This window comes from Diadema antillarum, unplaced genomic scaffold, assembly GCF_040938485.1.
Source record: "Diadema antillarum isolate AM-2024a unplaced genomic scaffold, OU_Dant_1.0 seq00001865_RagTag, whole genome shotgun sequence".
NCBI lineage: Eukaryota > Metazoa > Echinodermata > Echinoidea > Diadematoida > Diadematidae > Diadema > Diadema antillarum.
This window is the reverse complement of record NW_027272535.1, coordinates 203,051-222,761: the sequence shown is the minus strand read 5'-3', so window position 1 is coordinate 222,761 and position 19,711 is coordinate 203,051. Positions and strand designations below refer to the sequence as shown.

Here is a 19,711-nt window from a genome sequence, read left to right as displayed (position 1 = left end):
AATGGAAACGGCAGGTGGCGCTCTGTATGTAACGGTCATCCTGATAGATGTTGGAAAGATTTTGCCTTCTTGCAGCAAATTACTATGTACTAAATTCGTAATTTTCTCATCTATTTTACCCTGTAATGTGAAACGAACCATCGTGGATGTTGATACTATCCTTCCTCAACACAATTTCATCAAGTATTCTGCAAATACTAGCAAATAAAATTCTGATAGGCCACATAAACAGGAACAGGACCATCCCTTTAAGCGTAAAATGTAAGGGGATATCAGTATTTTTCTCAGTAAACCATAACTACAGACGGTTTAGTTTAGAAACATGTTTACTATAACTGTTGATCACATTTTGTATATCTAACAATACTTAACATTTGTTTTACTGATTCGAATTTTTGCATTGGTGTTTCTGACCCTAACTCACATTTTAGAACTATTTACTTTACAAGCACTAAAGCTTGGTTTTTGCTTCATCTGCAAATTGTAAATTATGCCTTTAACTCGCCGGTCATCATTGCCACCTTTAAAACATTTCTTCCATCCATTTGTCCCGTCCCCGTTCCCCATGCAGGTCAGCGAAAGGGGCAATCGCCGTACTCATCGGCCCGAGAGGATGGTCTGGCTCGGGGGTTGCGTAACCTCATGGCACAGGACATCAGTGATATTTTCGCAGTGCAGCCGGACACCAACCTCTACGACTTACTGCGGGAGAAGGACAGGCTGATCGCCGAGCTGATGCGAGATCGAGGTCGAGGAAACTTATCCGACGACGCTGCAGAGGGCAAAAGTTTAAAAGGTTAATATGTTTTATTTATTTATTTATTTATTCAGTGTTCTTTACCCAGGGTAGCCCCATCAGTGGTTTCCACACTGTTATCCTAGGGGGCCCTGCGACAGAATGACAAAATATAACGGTTCAACAAACACAAAATAACAAATCAAGGACATTCCTTTTTACATCATAACATCAACACAATATCAATACTCTATATAAATGAAGAAATGCAAAATTAATCATTGGCGATAATAATACACAAACTCATATTATTTGAGAGAAAAAAAAATACCTCAACATTAAACAGGAATATCAAAACTACCCGAATTCTACCCCAAGTGAGATATGTATGCTCTTACGAACGCTTGAAGAGAGGTGGCGTTTCGGACTTCAGCGGGGAGCTGATTCCAAATACATGATGCATAGTGTGAAAACGATTTTTTTCCTGCTTGAGTTTTAACTTGTGGAATTATGAGACCATTATTACTTGTGTTTCGCGTACGATATGAATGTATGTTACCAAGGGGCGTAATGAGTACTTGCACATATTCGGGCATGTTGCCATGAAGTGTCCTATAAAGACTGCTTTACAAGTGTTCAAACGCCACCTCTCTTCAAGCGTCATCCAACGTAACCTTCCAAGCACCTGGCTGGTTGGCACTGTGTGATCCACTCTCCTTACCACTCTGGCCATTTTCTTGTGTTGTTTGATAAGCACATCTTTAAGGGTTTGTGAGCAGTTTGACCATGCACAAGAACAATAATCAAAATACGGTAGGATTCGTGAGTTTGCCAGGATTTTAGCGCTTCTTTCGGTTAGGTACTTCCGCAGGCGTCTCAGCAATGCTAGTCGTGTGGCAATTTTTTTACAACATTCTTCAACTTGCTTTTGCCATCTCATTGATTCATCCATCCAAACTCCTAGGTACTTATATTCCCTCACTCTATCCAATTCATTACCATCAATTTCAAGTTTCAGTCGATCAGCAGATCTTGATGTTCCTATCACCATGAACTGAGTTTTCTTAACATTCAACGTCAAACAATTTTGTCTCAACCACCGGTTTACATTGTACAATTCAGTTCAGCACGGTTTCAATCTCCTGGGCATCATTTCCACTGTAAAACAGAACTGTGTCATCTGCATATAACATTACTTCACACTTATTTACTGAATTGGGGAGATCATTTAACATAACTGAAAACAGAAGTGGCCCAAGTATCGAACCTTGGGGTACGCCCACACATACACTAGTATACTTTCCGACAAAACCCCCTTTAATGAGGTGCGCTGTGTACGACCACTGAGATATGAATGGAACCATCTCAATGCATTTCCCCTGACACCGTACATACATAGCTTTCCCTGTAAAAGTTCATGGTCTACTGAGTCAAAGGCTTTCTTCAAGTCCAAATACACCACTCCAGTTAATTTACCACGATCCGTGTGCCTGTACAAAAAATCACTGAAGTATGTAAGTACTGTATCAGTCGAGTGGTTTTTTCTGAATCCAGATTGTTCTTTCACAAGAAGGTTGTTTTCAGTAAAAAAAATTGTGCAGCTGGTTGTGGACTAGCCTTTTAAAAATCTTCATGACTGCCGACATTACGGAGATAGGGCGATAATTGTTCGGATCGTGTTTGTCTCCGCCCTTGTGGATTGGGGTGACCTTAGCCTCCTTCCACTCGTTAGGAATGATTCCCGTTACAAGAGAGAGGTTAAAAAATCTCGTCAAATGTACATGAATAACTGGTGCTGCTATTTTCAACAATCTCAAGTCTATCCCATCAATTCCAGAGGCTTTCTTTATATCAAGCTTATTCATGAGTTCTTACACATCATGCAACTCTATATCATCAAAGCTAAAGACACTCCCACGGTGGATTTTGACTGTACCGGTATCGCCTCTCCTCTGTACATTATGATCACACATTGACACAGCACCAAAAGAAGCAAATATTTCATTCAGTTCATTTACCATTTGAATGGAATCATACACATGTTCTCCTTTAATCCTGAGACTTTCCACAGATGACCTACTCTTGGTTCCAGTAAGACCCTTTAAAATCTTTCATAACTGAGCAGAGTTCCTCCTATTTGCAACAATGTTAGACACATAATAATCTTTCTTCAATGTAAACCTAAAGTTATTTACATGATTTCTGCATACACGACAAGCTTTCCAATCTGCAGTCAGACCACTACGTTCCGCTTTACGCTTCAATCTGTCACGCTGATGTGACAATGACACATATTCATTGTTCACCCATTGTGTTTTCTTCCCTCTCATTCTCATTGTGACAACAGGAACATGTTTGTTACAAATTGCCAAGAACGTTCGTTTCCATAGGTTCCATTGACTGTCTATGTCTAGCTGTGTTTCAGAACAGTTACGTAATAATTGGGAATTTTCGAGATCATGCAAAAAAAAAAAGATTGTGCATCAAATCGTTTGAAACAACGAAAAGTAATCATTTTCGACCGCATTTTGGGCCGATAGAGCTTCCGTACAACATACACCAAATTATGATCACTGATAGTCTCAGATATGACCTTATGCTCACAAACATTGTTTGGTGTGTTTGTTAGTACGATGTCAATCAAACTCTTGGTTACATGCTTACATATTGTTTCATATGTATATTTGTTCGGTTAAAGTAAAGGTTGACACATATACCCATAAACATACACTCATGTACACTCTATTATGAAGATCACACACACACACACACATATACGCACAAATAAACATAAATCTATATACAGAATACACGCAAACATACAAAAATACATATCTGCATACATATACACATGCATATGAGTAGGCCTACACACAAACATACATACATACGCGGAGGCATACACACACCCATATACGCACATGCATACACTGTACACACACCCCTATATACGAATATACATACATTGGAATATTGGAACAGTGGGGGCATCCTAAACTCAACCCCCCCCCCCCTTCCACCCCCACCGCCCCTAGAATCATGATCTTTTGGATCGTATGAATTTAGTTGTTACCCATTGGTAGAAGAAGGCAACAGTAATTTAGAATTTCAAGTCCTATATCAATGTACATGTGTATAGTGAGCTATAGACCATTTTTACCCGTATAATTCTGGCATAAAGGAACTGTACAAATACTTGAAACATTTTTTTAAAATTTTGTTTGTTTGTTTGTTTTCTTGTCGTTTCTTTTCTGAATTTCCATTCACTGTCATATTTTACTTTATGTACGTCTTTCTCAACTTTATTATTTCTATCCAATACAGAAACGTGGGATGAAGAGAGAATCATATGTCCAGAATTTGATATCCCCGGGCTAGGTAAGATTTTGATGTATCTCTTTAGACGTGGTGATTCCTCACTTATTTCAAGATGATTTCTGTGATGAGGGCAAGATTAGATGTGTCATTCGAATGCTGATTTCATTCAAAACCACATAGATGAAAATGTCTCCTTCGAATCAATTTATTGTAATGTTGTACGAGTTAGTAATTTTCGCTCTTAGAGGAAAGGGGTCGAATCAAATGGACAAAAACATGAATCGTATGATATTTTGGTCCAGAAAAAGAAAAACACGGGGAGAATCAATCGCTTGTTGATTGATATCATGACCTCACTTTCTAAGCTTTTAAAAGGTAAACGAACATATTGACTCCTGCTATTTAAGGGAGGCCGTAGCCAGCAATTGCTGGTACGTCAGCACCTCGATTAAATCTTATAAATTATAGAGTACCAAAGTGGGACGGCACAGTGTAGGTGACGTCACAGTCTTTTGTTATAGATTCAATAATGTAGTGTTCACAGATATTCGGGCCAGGGAGGTTGTTTGGAACCAGTTTCCATGGTGATGAATAGCTATGACATCACACCTTTGGTACTCTATTATGCTTGCAATCGACATCACGGGGTTGGGGGAAGTACAAATGTACTTCCTTGATATATCACTAGTCTTTGTCGAGAAAAACCGCGAAACTCTAAATTCCGTAAATTCCACTGATGCGCATGTCTCTTCTTTTCCGTTTGTTTGATTTTACTCTACTGTTTTAGCCAACTTGATCACCGTGTACAATTGCATTATGATGTCATCACACAAGGAAACCCATACCTTCTGCTTGTCGCGTTATAAGGAGATGCAAAAGCGAATAAAATATTGCACTAGAAGGTACATAGGTATAAAAAAATGTAAGGGGAAGACGAACGAATAATATGATATAGAAATAATGTTATAAGGGTGTCTTTTTGCTCGACTTTTTGTTTGTTTGCTTTTTTTGGGTTGGTTGGTTGTTTTTACAGAGAGAAGGCAACTTCTGTGATTCTGTGACTTTTTTTGTATCTCATGGTTTTTCTAATTACTTTGTGAGTGTCTCAATCTCTGGTCTGACATTCACTAGTTCAAGGGTCAATGAATAATACAATAAATATACGAAAATAGTGGAGGAGATAATGGTGGGATTAAGAGGGGAAAAAAGATTGCAATGATTGAGGTAAAAGGGAGGAAGGTGCAAAAATGTTTGATAGGATTTCGAAGATTCTGTTATTGTGTATGACATCAATATTTGCTGTACAAGTGCCTGCTTACAGCCGTTAAAATCTAGTGTGTTTACCATCTGATTTCAACAGAAAGAGAGAGAGAGAGAGAGAGAGAGAGAGAGGGGGGTGTTTTACGGTATGGTGATTGGGATATGCTAGCGCAAGCAGTGCAAACAGTCTGTCCATCGCCCACATCGAAAGCATGCGTTCAGTATACAACTATATGAAACCACTGCTTTTTGTTCATTCTTTCTTCACGCGTGACAATACGCTGTGAGCCAAGAGATGACTGTACAAAGTCTGTACTATCCATGAAGGGGAAAAATCGATATCACAACTATTTCAATACTTATCTTTGCGTTTCATCAAACAAAGGATGATCAATATTATTTGACCATACTAGCTGCTATAAGTTGCAATTCAACTATTGTTATTGTTATCATCATTATATCATTATAAGCCTTGTTATCCCCTTACGATGATTATAATTTCATGACATGATTATTATGGTATTGTTACTATCATTAGAGTGATCATTTTATTCTTTTTTCACAAAGAAATTTTATTCACTTATCAACATTGAGGTACAAATAAATGCGACATTTTATGGTACATAAACAGATATTACTATTTCAGAGGGAGTGCTACAAACAGTCTAAATAGTATGAATATGATTCCAGTTAATATTGGATACAAATCTTTATTTTTTTTCCAAAAACTCTTCTTTCCTAGCTTGCTTTAAAAATTGACAAAATCGGTAAAATCCAATGATTTTTTTTTCATTTTTATATTGATATATTTTGTATTAATACATTCTTTATTGATATATTGACAGTTGGCAGACGTAAATTGGATCTGGACGACCTCACAATGTCCGATGCGATAAAATTAGTCCTTGGAGAATCCGCTCACAACGTCGACGAGGCAGTTCAGAAGGCCAACGACATCCTGAACAGGGAACTGATGAACGGGGTCGGCCGCGTCGCAAAGGAGGGCGACAGACGGTTCGATACATCATTTCAGTCGCAGTCGCTTAAAATCGGAAATTACCGATATCTCCCTGGGGGACATTGGAAGCCTGCGAGCTGCATACCACGATGGAAAGTGAGTTAAAAACGTTCAAGTTCAAGTTCAAGTTCAAGTTCATGTTTATTCGTTTTTCCACTATATACAAACATAAATCTCACTTTCTTGAGTGACAGAAACAATGCATACAAATGTACAGAGAATACAACAGTAATAGAAAAAAGACAGTAGCGAACAGACAGGCATTATTTAACATTTGCAGATGAAACAAAAACCCAACCTTTATGTCGTGCTTCAAAATATTCAATTCTAAAATGTGAGTTAGGAATAGAAGCAACCAATGTAAAAATGTTAATCAGTATAATCAATAACAGGTATTGTTGAATATACAAAATGTGAACAATAATAGTTATGATAGAATTGTTACTAGAATAAAATGTCCACAGTTATAGTATAACTCGATTTTTTTTTAAATCACTGCTCGCCAATGGTTAACAGTACCTTTAAAATTAGCTCGACGTTTCAAATTTCGATGTACTTTTGACGCACTCGAAAGTATTTTCTTAAGGTTTATGCTGAATTATGAAAATGCAAAGCAAAGCAAAGGAAAAAAAGACAAAAGTAAAGCAAAGTAAAGCAAAGCTAAGTAAAGCAAAGCAAAGCAAAGCAAAGCAAAGCAAAGCAAGGCAAGGTAAAGCAGAGCAAAGCAAAGCAAAGCAAAGCAAAGCAAAGCAAAGCAAAGCAAAGCAAAGCAAAGCAAAGCAAAGCAAAGCAAAGCAAAGCAAAGCAAAGCAAAGCAAAGCAAAGCAAAGCAAAGCAAAGCAAAGCAAAGCAAAGCAAAGCAAAGCAAAGCAAAGCAAAGCAAAGCAAAGCAAAGCAAAGCAAAGCAAAGCAGAGCAAAGCAGTAAAACCAAGGCAAAGCAAAGCAGGAAAATGCAAGACCCAAAACAAAGTATTTGTAACGACAGAAACAACCTCGCCCACAATAAGTGGACCATGATGCCACAAGTGAGAATATATTATGTCTTTTGTCTTCTCCGCCACTTTACTGAATTCGTGATGTTGGGAGTTTTCGTAACGCGGTATTCCTTTGTGTTCACATGTATGCATAGTAAATGTATATTCATCTGCGTGAGGATAATTATTTCCTTTCCGGTTTTCTCTCTGCCTGCGTATGCTACTTAACCCACTAATTCCTGGGGTAATTTTGCACGATTTGTAATCTTTTTCCGTATTAAACTGTAATTTTGAATTTGTTTACCTATCTCATACTGAAGTAAATGAACAATGCATGAAATTGATTATGCATTTGATATGCACACAAAATCAGAAAGATATCTTTAAAAAGTGGATCTTGTGGGAGTGAAATAAAAGGTTTCATACTCTAGAAAAATGAGATTTAAATTCAAAATAAATGCTTGTTCAAAAGTAATAAATGTTTATTAAATATTTGAAAAAAAACATAAAAAACACAGATATTGTTTAAATTGTTTGTATCAAAGAAATGTTTTTGTGTGGAAGTAATAACTTTGTAATTCATTTATCCTCTGTAAAATTATGTTGCTTCGAGAAATCAATAAATTCTATCATTTGAAAAAAAAAATTAAAAATAAATGTTTACGTTTTATGAAGTGTGTTTAAGTTATATCTGGACAGGAACGCTGCAACATTTCGTGACGTCAGTGTAGTAATAAGATTTAAAGAAAATCAGGCATCTAAGAGAATTCTTTAAAAAATTCTGTCATATGACAAAGACGTCCTTTTTACTGACGGACATACCAAAAAGTAATACATGTATTATTACACCTGCCTTCTGAAGGAGGCACATGTGTGCCACGGTGTATTAAGGTGGAGTCAACTATGAATATACGTGGAATTATCTGTAATAATATTGATCTTTGTAACGCAGTGCTCGCTCTTTAAGCTTGGAAAATGGATAAAAATCTTTATATTTTCTTTATATTGTACCCACTATGCTTGACATTACTAATTGTTGCAGTTTTCTTATCCAGCGACGATGACAGGGAACTACAAGAATTCAAAGCTTTTGAACGATTCTTTTTTCAGATTATCTTTTAAACTTCACTGAATTGTTATTTCAATATATCTGCATTCACAGAGTCAACATACTTATCAATTATATATATATATATATATATATGTATAAAATAATTATATTTATGATATTATATATACATGTATATATAAATATCTATATGTATACATGTATATATAAACATACATATAACGCTTCTTTGTAATATTTATGTATGACATATATCTATGATTATATTCACGCGATAAGTTCCCAGTTTTTGCCAGCACTAACTTGACATGTGGCAAGGAAGTGAAACAGCTCTCCGCAAACTGATTCACTAACAACAATGCTTCTGGTCTCACTCTGTTCCACCCAGGTTGCGATCGTCATCCCCTTCCGAGATCGACACTATCATCTGCCGATCGTCTTGCGATACCTGATTCCCATGCTACAACGGCAGCTCCTCGAATTCAGCATCTTCGCGATAGAACAGGTTAGTCGACAGCACATAAGACTGCCAAGCATGGGATACAAATCATTCGGGGTCATCGTCCCTCGAGACCGATACCCATGGGTCGTGCGGCCCACAAGTTCGACTTTGAATAAAGGTCCACGAGTCATACAGAACACGAGTCATACAACCCATACGTGAGTTCGACACTATAGGCAAATAAGGCAGATGAGTCCGACATCAGGCAAACAAGGCCCACAGGTTCGACACTAGGCAAACAAGGCCCAGGACTTCGAAACAAACAAAAATGGTCAGAAACGGGTCCGACATTAGGTAAAAATGACCCACAAGTTCGGCTTTACATCACAGGGCTTAATGTGTCGGTCTCGTGGACCTAATTGTTGTTTGCTAAGTGCAGAACTCGCTGGCCTTGTTTTCTTAGTGTCGAATTCGTGGGCCTTGTTTTTCCTAGTTTCGGAATCATGGGCCTAACATACTAAGACCCCGTTTACAGTGTGTGAAAAGGCTGGGCTCGCGGCCCGGGCCGAGCGCGGCCTTCCTTTCACTGTAAACGCGCAAAAGGCCAAATGTGGTACCAAAAACGACCGCGCATTTGGCCAAGCTCTGGGGGGCGTTTCATGAAGCATCCTAGTCGGATATTTTTCTGACAAGCTGTTACAAGCTACTGAAATCCTTGCATCTGATTGGCTGAGAGCAAATTTGTCCGACAACTTTGTCGGACAAAATGCTTCATGAAATGCCCCCCAGGAAGTAGTTTCGGCCTGGCCTTTTCTCACTGTAAACGCAAACTGGGCCAAATGTTGTACCAAATTGCGACCGGCGCGCTCCCAGGAATCGTTTGTTTACAAGCAGAACGCAACTACAACAAAATATTGAAAGGTTTGAATTAAAAACCCGGGCCGAACCCTCCACTGTAAACGGACAGAATTGCGGGGCCGAGTACCGCAATTGAGATCGGGCTCAGCCTAGGCTCAGCCCGGGCTCGGCCCAGCCCTGCTCTGTAAACGGGATCTCGTGTCGAAGTCATGGGTTGTATGACTGGTTGGCAGCTATATCTCGTGGACTACATGTATGATTCCTGGGTGTCAAACTCATAACGTGCATCTAATCATTTTTGGGAGTTGAATATCAAAATTTATTATGAAGGGCGCTTGATCGAAAATGTTTTGCACTAAAGATTCGGTAAGCATATGGTAGTCTGCAAAAGTGCATGGTAGTGCAATACATCATCTGTCGAAGTTTGATATTGGTTACATTTTTTTGTTACCCGTGATTTTCTCGCGTACAAAATAATCTATAGTTGCAATGATCGACCGTATACAGTAAAAGAAAAATCAATATCAGTTGGTTGCAATTCGCAGATGTTTAAGTTATAATATGTTGTTAACCGTATGTCATTGTCACGTGTTTACAACACTGAACATTTTATCAAAAATGATGCTATAACGTACTGCAACAAAACGAACTAGTCACATCACGTATGGTAAAATCCCCCCAGTCAAATAGGATATTTTGTGAATACTTCTCGACCAAAATGATGCAAACCCATCTGGCATGAAACGAGTCTCAAGTGTAGTTACATTGCCCTCGAGATACGTGAAGATTTCATCATCATGTAAAAACAAGAAGGTCGTAACCAAAATAGCTGAACAAAAATCGAAAACTGCAAACCAAAAGGAAAAATGCAATATTGGTCGAACATTATTGTCCACTGGCTTTAGTTCTCATGCGAAATGACTTCGTCGATATTGTTTTACGATTAAATTTTATGCTTATATAATTTGATATTGAATATGCAACGGCCTGAATTTGCCTTTATGAAAAATACAAACGGAGAAAAAAACTTTAGAATGTAAACATTTCTATGCTGAACAGGCTAACCAAGAGTTGTTCAACCGGGCAATGTTGATGAACGTAGGCTTCCTGGAGGCGCTCAACTTCACCGACTACGACTGCTTCATCTTCCACGATGTCGACCACATACCACTCGACGACCACAACTACTACGGGTGCTCAGGAATGCCAAGACATTTCTTGTCCGGCGCGGATAGGTGGAATTACAAGTGAGTAAATAACTTTTGAAAAAAATCAACAAATTCTAGATGAAAATAAGACGACTAGGACATTTCCATAACATGCGGATTCTACTTTTGAAATGGCATCATATACTAGACCATTGGAATTTGCATTTGATTCGATTCATGTGTTCATTCGTCTATTGAAAAAAAAAAGTGGATATTAAATGTTAGTATCCGGTCAAATTGCTTATTCAGACTGTCGTCGGTTCCAACATGGCCGGATAACAGAGGTCAGATTGTGCTAGAAAAAAAACACACAATATCATTGTCATCTCTCTTATAGTTGCAACAACATGATATTGTAATAGTAGCGTTATTACTCGTCTTTATATTCCATACACAGATTGCCGTATAAATCCTTCTTCGGCGCCGTATCCGGTTTAACCGCGGGTCAGATCCGGCAGATCAACGGCTTCCCAAACGTGTACTGGGGTTGGGGTGGGGAGGATGACGAGATCTGGAACCGACTGAAGGAAACAAATTTGCCGGTTAGCCGCCCTGCAGGACCTGTCGGACACTACAACGTCATCAAACATCATCACAAGAGTGCTCCGCAGGCGAAAGACAGGTTTGATATCCATTCTCCATTTCACTGAACATTCATCCATCTAAAAACCTACATTGACCTAATGATAAGGAATTCACGAGACAATGCGCTATGACTGAAGCGATGTGAATTGAATAAGTAAAGAGAAATACGCTATGTAATGCTTAAAAGGGATAGTACAGTTTCGGTTGAGACCTAACTTGAATATTTCTAACATTTTTTGATGACATAACAGGAAATCTCTTATGACATTGCATGTAATTCCAAGAGGAATTCAACGTTTATTTGATGAAAATTAGTCTTGAATATGGCTGGGATACCCAAAACAGAGTAATCCTAATAATAGGTGAGACCCACCTTTTATCATGATTGCTTTGTTTTACTTTGTTTTTGGATGTCTCAGCCATTCCCAAACCGATTTTCATCAAATGACCTTTGAATTCCTCTTAGAGTGATGGTATGCTTTGTACTATCTCACAAGTGGCTTCTTGTTATCTCATAAAATTAAATACACCGTTGAAAGCCAAATCTAATCTCTACCAATACTATGCAATCCCTTTAAAGACAACTAAACTGTGACGATTGTTTCTTTATTACTTTCTGACCCGAGACATTATAGCAGTGCATTCTTTGCGACGTCATTCAAGTTAGCGCCTTTTTTTTTCAGGCGCTTCGTTGGCTGCAGGAAAAAAAATAAGATGTTCATATACACGAACATACATTGGTATTAGAAATGATATGGGTCTAGCGATTGCAAAGTTCTATGTCATACATGGAGGTTAAGTTGGAACACTCGTAATGATTATGATACAGTCTAACATTCCTGTAGGATTTCTTTAGATTGATCGTTGATTGTAACTGCTGGCCTTGTTTGATCTTCCAGTGTCCAAACCTTTACGACTATTCACGCACTTTTCATTCCTTTTCTCATCCAACAGACATGTGCTCCTGGACGCATTTAGAACTCGCTATAAGAAAGATGGACTGAGTGACATCGTGTATCCCGTCCCGACCTACACCTTAAACATGCTCTACACCAACGTCAGTGTTGATATACAGAAGATTAAGCCTCACTACCATATGCCGTCATCGCAGAAAAAGATCAAGAAAGAACATTTGAAAGTAGAGGGGAAGACCCCAAAGAACTCTTCTCTCCCGGCTCCCTAACCACCTCAGTATACCAGTGATAGCTATGGATTAACGTCTGTGGGATCTGTACTGCAGTATATCCCTGACATTGCCTGAGAGGGGGAGAGAGAGAGAGAGAGAGAGAGAAAGAGGGAGAGGGAGAGAGAGAAAGAGGGAGAGGGAGAGAGAGAGAGGGAGAGTCATGCTACAATCCTATGCATACGTTGCGCTTTTGCGTATAGACAGTTCTACATCTACGTCCGAAGTGAAGTTGAACTCGCCCATTGCAAGTGGGCACCATGCTGCGAGGAACTCAAATTCAGGCCCCGATGGTTTGCCCACGTTGATACAGCTAGCATGGCTAGATCTGCATTTTAGGCTGGACTTGGTCCAGATGACTCTGGCGTGGCAGACATATTGTGTTTTTATCCATTTCTAAGATTCATCTTATAGTTATATCTTCCCAAACTTATAAATAGGATTTACCCAGGTTTTTACTTAGGGAATTAAGATACCCAAATGACGTCATCAACATGGTTACCCAAATGATTTAGTGCTAACTGTGAATGAAACGCGTAGAAAATTGCAAACTTCCTTTTGAAAGACAAAACTGACTTTTTAATAACCACAATTTACATACGTACAAAGGTGTTTTGCCATGTTGCCTGCCGGCAAACTTTGACATATTTACCTGTCACAATTGTACAAAATCTGCCTTGGAAAATAGATTATTACCTTTATATCAGCATTTTAAATATCATATGTTTTCCTTTAAGGAAAAAAAAATAGATATGCTTGCATAGGGCTTACAAAACTTCGAACAAAATAATAGATATATGCAAATTCATAGGTGTTAAGCTGAATGTACAGACCTGCAGTGCGAAGACCAAAGTTAACCAAACTTTTAAGTAGTGTCACTCTCCATTGTTACACTAATTCTTCAAAGCACATCGGAGGGATAACCAGGTGTGTTCCCAGAACACTAATAATTCAGCATCTTCAACTATAGTTTTCCCGCTGTTTATGTAGAAAGATGTGGCTCTTGTCTCGTTCTATTTTATTTTATCCTAACGTTCTCATATATACCAACGTATGGTGCCCTGATATCTTTAATATCACTTTAGCCGTGAGTGTGTTGGAACTAGACTGCAAGAAATATACATCACACTAGTGAAATTTGCATGCCATTTCATAACAAAATGTATTTTCTTTTATTGTTGCTGTCCAAGCGTTATGTTGCTGTAGTTTCAGGAGTCATGTCCTCACACATTACTAATTGAGAATCACAAAAACACAGTAACGAAATGCTATAGAGGTACCAAAGAAAATGCATTTTGTGCAATTGCTCTATACTCTTAAAGATATCATCTCCAAGTGTAGATTAGTAGTTGTGTGAAATGCCTGATTTTAGGCGTTTATTTTGATGACGTCATTTGAGCGGGTTCCTGCCGAGAAATTCTGAATGATTCTTAAAATAAAATGTAAGCTATTCTAAGTACTCGCACTTTCAAAAAGTTACGTGCTGAGAAACGGTGGCCAGTTCGGTGATAAAGCTACTTTTTGGCCATCGTCTACATAAGCACCCTCAAGTGTATCGAAATGAACAGTATAGTGTGCAATGTCCGTCCGTATTACGATTTTGTTCTATTTCTTCTTCTTTTTTTTGGGGGGGGGGGAGGGAAGGGGGAAAGTGGAATCTTATGGTAATTTTTAGTGATCATTTTTAAGGCAAATTTAATTGGACTTTGATCGAGTAAACATTTTTTTTTTTTGGACAGCTGTCATGCTAGACATGAGGCACAATCGGCGAGATAATTATAATACGTAATTGTGTTGCTGTTGTTGTTATTTTGCTCGCCTTCACTCCTCTCTCTCTTCCTGCTCGTGTGTATATGTGTGTGTATGTCTGTCTGTTTGTCTGCCTGATGATTCCTTTGCACACTAATATGGAAGAATAAAATTGCCAATTATGTAGCACATTTCCAAGTAAAATACTTATGAAATATTTTCGTAATGAAATTGTCATAACAACTCGACAATGTATAAGAGCTCCTGTAGTAATGATTTAAGTAAATAGATATAGTTGGGTTTTGGACGTCCTGCTGAGGGGAAAGAAAATAGAGAAGTGATAATGGTGCTTTAGAAAGTGTATTTTAATGCCGGCTTTTTAGCCAATTTGTTCATTTTGTTTCTTTGTTTTAAAATCTATCTATCTCTCTCTCTCTCTCTCTGAATTATTACCTCCTTTTCTTTTTAAATGAATTGTATATCTGTAGTGTGTCTAGAAACCACTCTTGTTTTTACTGTACACGACAGTCGACCTCATGTCTTTCATTTTTTTTTTTTTGTGCATTTGCTATTACGTCGTGGAACATCGCAACGAAAGAAAGATATTATTCAGAGGGGTGAAGGTTCAGGTGTGAGTTTGAGAGTGAAGGTTCAAGCGTGAGTTTGTGAATTTGTAGAAGAAGACATATTGAAGAAACTCACACCTGAACAATTGCATTGATTTATGGAAAAGTCCCATACAATTGCAGTTACCTCTGCGTGTAAATAGCTGAGTTTATGTATACGCGTGAAATGAAAGGCATGATATAGGTACTACTGAGTACGGTGACAACAACCAGCATAAATACATGTATATTATACGAAGCTCTGTGTGGGATATGTGATATACTGATTTTCATGAAACCAATCATATATGTGGCGACCAGGTCCTGTAGACTGCCATGATAGTCTTAGTTGAGCACTTCTCGTGTCTAAACAGATACCTCTTCACCTTTTCAAACATGCGCTGGTGCTGCTGCATTTTGATAACCATATGCTCAAGTCTGATTATTTCCCATGGGTTCAAAAGTACGACATCGAATATTAGAATTGATGGTTCAATTTGTCATCTACGATTTTACACATACGCGTAGGCTTACTCTCTTTCTCCTTTTTGTGTGTGTGCATGTATAGAATATATATATTCATATGAATGAGTGTGTGTATGTGTATATGTGTAATACAATGTATGTGTAATTTCAAAAGGATAAAAAAGTATTGCGGGTTCTTCTTATATCATTGTAATTTATTGTATATATTGTATAAAATATAACTACATTATAACCATGCAGAGTTTTGAGTGTTTCATTCATGTTTAATAGTGATACTGCTTTCATTTCAGGGTGTTTTTTTTTTTCCCTTTACAACGAACCAAATTCGACTGAGCGATTTTCATATTGTAGATACTACTGATGCAACTGGACCGGAGAGAATTCTTAAAACAATGGTTGATTTGAACATTAAATCGTTATCATAGATAGAGAATATATATTTTGATCGCTCCACCATTTTGATTTTTATAAGATTTTTTAAAACAAGAACTCGAATCCGAATCCAATCTGTAGGTGTAACAGTATCTGTTTTCAACTGCGTGTATTCGGTACGGATCATATAGCTTTTGTTATTCACCATATCTTGTACTTTTTATCGTTCATTTTGGTGTCCATCGGATATATTTCATATTGAATGTCCTTCCAACTTGTACATACATGTAAAAACTGGATTTTATGCAAGAAGTAAAATAAAAGAAAGAATTTAAGAATATGACGTGTCTTCATTCATTTCTTTGGAAAGATAGTCCTGATAAAACCATATCAAAATGGGAGAATCTGATTTCATTCTATACAAAAATATTAATCGCATTTAACTTGTGGACGGAAACATGTTGAGGGCCCCTTTGGTCAATTAAAGAAAACAACAACAAAAGATTAAAAAAAGAAAGCAATAGTTTAACCAAAGGCTTGATAAGCACGTCAACCGTTGACTACGGGGGTTGCATCTCTTATTGACTCCTGATGTTCTGCATGAATGATCCCAGCGTTGTCTAGTCTTTTCTTGCCTGCCGCACAAAAAAGAAAAACCTTAACCAAACAGATGTATTCACAATCAAGTCGTTTCGTTGACATTGACACCATTTCGTAAGGGTATTGAAATTGAAAAATACATTTTATGAAATACGACACATTCTTTTCTTACTAATTCCCACGCACACCACCATATTAGGAGATTTAATCACAGAGTCTTCACATATACCGATGGTGTATCATAATATGCTATTTGAATCATTTGCATATATACATTATCTTAGTTAATAATATACGAGTGGGCAGTCTACTCTTAATTTAAAGCTGTATTTCAAGTATATACATGTTTTCAACTATATAGTGTAAATCACATTGGTCTATGATCTAGGCTTATAATGCCATGTTATTTTCAATATAAAGCGATATAAAGTGATAAACAAACATCGCATCGTATGAAAGGTTTGTCACTGCCTCATTCGTCAATCCTTTTTATAGCCAGATATTAGATAATGGTTGTTAAAACATACGTCCAAACATCACTGTTCGTCACCGTAAGAGTCCACATCCGATATTCCCCGTCGCTAAAAAAAGAAACATGTCATACATCGAGACCATTCAGGGGCGAATCCAGGACTTCTGTAAAAGGGGGGGGGGGGGCGCAACTAATATTTCTGGTGCCAATGCCGGGTTTCATTTTTGTCTTTTTATTTCTTTTGTTTTTAACCAAAAATAATGGGGGGGGGGGGGCATGCGCCGGTTGCGCCCCCTCTGGATCCGCCACTGCCATTTCAGTCAGAAAGGTTATCAAGATAGTTCTGCTATCGTATCTCTTAATTTCTTCAACCAGCTATGTTCGAAAACCTTTTATAAAATGGGATTAAGAATTAAGCCAATCAGAGACACAAAAATGAGTGACCTGTGCTCACTTCATTTTTTTTTCTCGCTACTGCACGGGAGTGCAAAAGAGCGCTGTAAAAAAAAATGAAAAAAGGATAACTGCTCTGCTCGTTATCATTGCGGCAAATTATCGATTGTTATGTGCAGCTGTGTGTGGGGCATGAACCCAATTCACACGGTTGTCTACGACACGGCTGATCAAACTGTGTCCATTGTATTGTCCAAAACAAGGTGTTTTTAATGTGTTTTTATTCAAACCAGCGGACGTAATAGTTTATAAACTCATTTTATGAAACAAATAATGCATAGGTTTAAATTCGTGATGTTGGTGGAGATGAAACACACTCTCGGGCATATGCCGTACCGAGGGGAGTGTTGGATGGATAGGTTTAAACACTCCCACGGCGCGTATAAGGCGTTTTTTTTTTGTTTTTTGGTATCATACCACAACGTAATGATATGACAAACAACCCAATCATTTCTCCATCCTACGAGGCCATAGAATGCGCATAATACCACACCAAACGCTGCATTCGCCGCTGAAATGCAAACACCGTTAGTACCGGTATATGAATGCACATTACGCAGCACGCCAAACAAGATACGGTCCTCGTACAAGTTGAGCTCTCATATTAATGCGCCTAAACGCGACAGCCGCATGCATGCTATAATGAACTGAATAATGAGTAGTGTACATACATGCATCTAAATAGTCGAGGTCATTTCCATTATCAAACTCACGCAGTCTGTTATGAATCCTAGCTAAATTTCCTGACAATGTGATTGTAAAACTAGCACGTAGTTTTGCAGGTCTCCTGTACAGTATCGAACCACGCTACCCCATGTATGCATCTTATGAAACGTTCAGATTCAAAGTTTGTAGACGAAGCGCATATTGAATTCAAGCAAGATTTTTCTGTTCTAAGTGATGAGGCTGAGGGTAGTAAAAACTGAGACATTGGATATCACTACTGAAAGGCATAGATTTATTGCATGGTAAGTCAGTATAGTTATTGTTTGTTTGTTTGTTTGTTTGTTTGTTTGTTTGTTTGTTTGTTCATTTCTATCTGAGAAGATGGCTGGATAACCCATATTCAGCTTCCATGGTGTCCAGTTGGATGTGAGGTAGGACCACTTCACCGGGTTAAACACCCTGCTCTTTGCAATGAATGAACGAAGCGGGATCATTTACGTGCATGAGTTGTTACTCTATCATACACGGGGCATCCATTTTATGTCCTATCCCATGGACAGAGCGTTTTGCCTCTTGCTAGAGGGGACGGTATGCTTACACACAACATTGCTCAGTCCAGACTCAGGTTCGAACCCGGGCCTTTAGGATCGTGAGGCAGACGCGCTACTGACTGAGCCAACTCACCGCCATTATTGATACAGTCAATCCATGGGTTGTTATTACAATATGTGTAGAGTTATGGTTCTCCTGAGAATGTATTGCTTTCTCCGGCTACCTGAAAAAGTATACATTCTTGAGCAATCGCTCGCTTCGTTCGCTCGAGGGTCCCTCGCGGGTTTTCAAATAGTGTTTTTTCCTGACTTCCTTCCGCAATTGAACAGAAAACAGAAAACAATCTTAAGGCCTATTCAGACTATCATTTTAAAAAGAGCATCTCCACTTTTCATATCTAAGAAGTTCTATACGTGTATAATCAGTTTTCCGCTCTAAAGTGATCAGGCTTTTTGAGGGCAAGATCTTCTTCTTGGATATCGCTTTGGAGAGAGAAAAAAAAAGCTATGGATTTATGTTATAAATGGTAAGTCAACTATAGTTATCGCGGAAATTAAGTAGGATCTTTATGCTAATGTGTGCTGAGATAGTCGTGCTGATGTGAATATATCTTTGTGTGAGTGAGGGTGTGTGTGCGTGTGTGTTATGTGTGTGTGTGTGTCTGGGTGTTCTCCAACTCGCGTTGCCTGTAGACTCGAATATTAGATTTTCTAATAACTTGTGAGAAAGTCACGAAACAAAGGTTTTAATAACATGTGTATGATGTTTATTTGTGTGTATTGCTTGTGTTTGTCATACTGTGAACTCTTCAACCGAATTGCACAAATAGCCAGGATCCGGAACATTAGTTATGCACAAAGATCATTGTAGAAAGAGTACAATTTACTGTACACAGTATAGAATAATTGATCGTTACAACGACTGAACAGAATCCCATTTTGTTGAAATCGTGTCATGTTGATGTGAATACCAGGGGCCCGTTGCATAAAACTTACCGTTGAATTTCAATGGTAACAGCCAATCAGCATCAAGGATTATAAGATTTACCGCTAATTTGAAGACTTACCGCTAGAAAGGAGCGGTAAGTCCAGCGGTAAAGATTTT

At 38.2% G+C, this 19,711-nt stretch overlaps 1 protein-coding gene across 1 annotated transcript in view; it reads left to right on the top strand.

The window, feature by feature from the left end:
• LOC139712848 (beta-1,4-galactosyltransferase 5-like) overlaps window positions 1–12,652 on the top strand; it is a 30,760-nt gene extending 18,108 nt beyond the window's left edge. Inside the window, exons 2-8 of the mRNA XM_071624636.1 lie at window positions 572–796; window positions 4,061–4,114; window positions 6,160–6,428; window positions 8,765–8,881; window positions 10,736–10,923; window positions 11,282–11,506; window positions 12,424–12,652. Coding sequence (XP_071480737.1) covers window positions 572–796; window positions 4,061–4,114; window positions 6,160–6,428; window positions 8,765–8,881; window positions 10,736–10,923; window positions 11,282–11,506; window positions 12,424–12,652 — 1,307 coding nt within the window. The remainder of the gene's footprint in view (window positions 1–571; window positions 797–4,060; window positions 4,115–6,159; window positions 6,429–8,764; window positions 8,882–10,735; window positions 10,924–11,281; window positions 11,507–12,423) is intronic.
• Window positions 12,653–19,711: the final 7,059 nt, after the last annotated feature.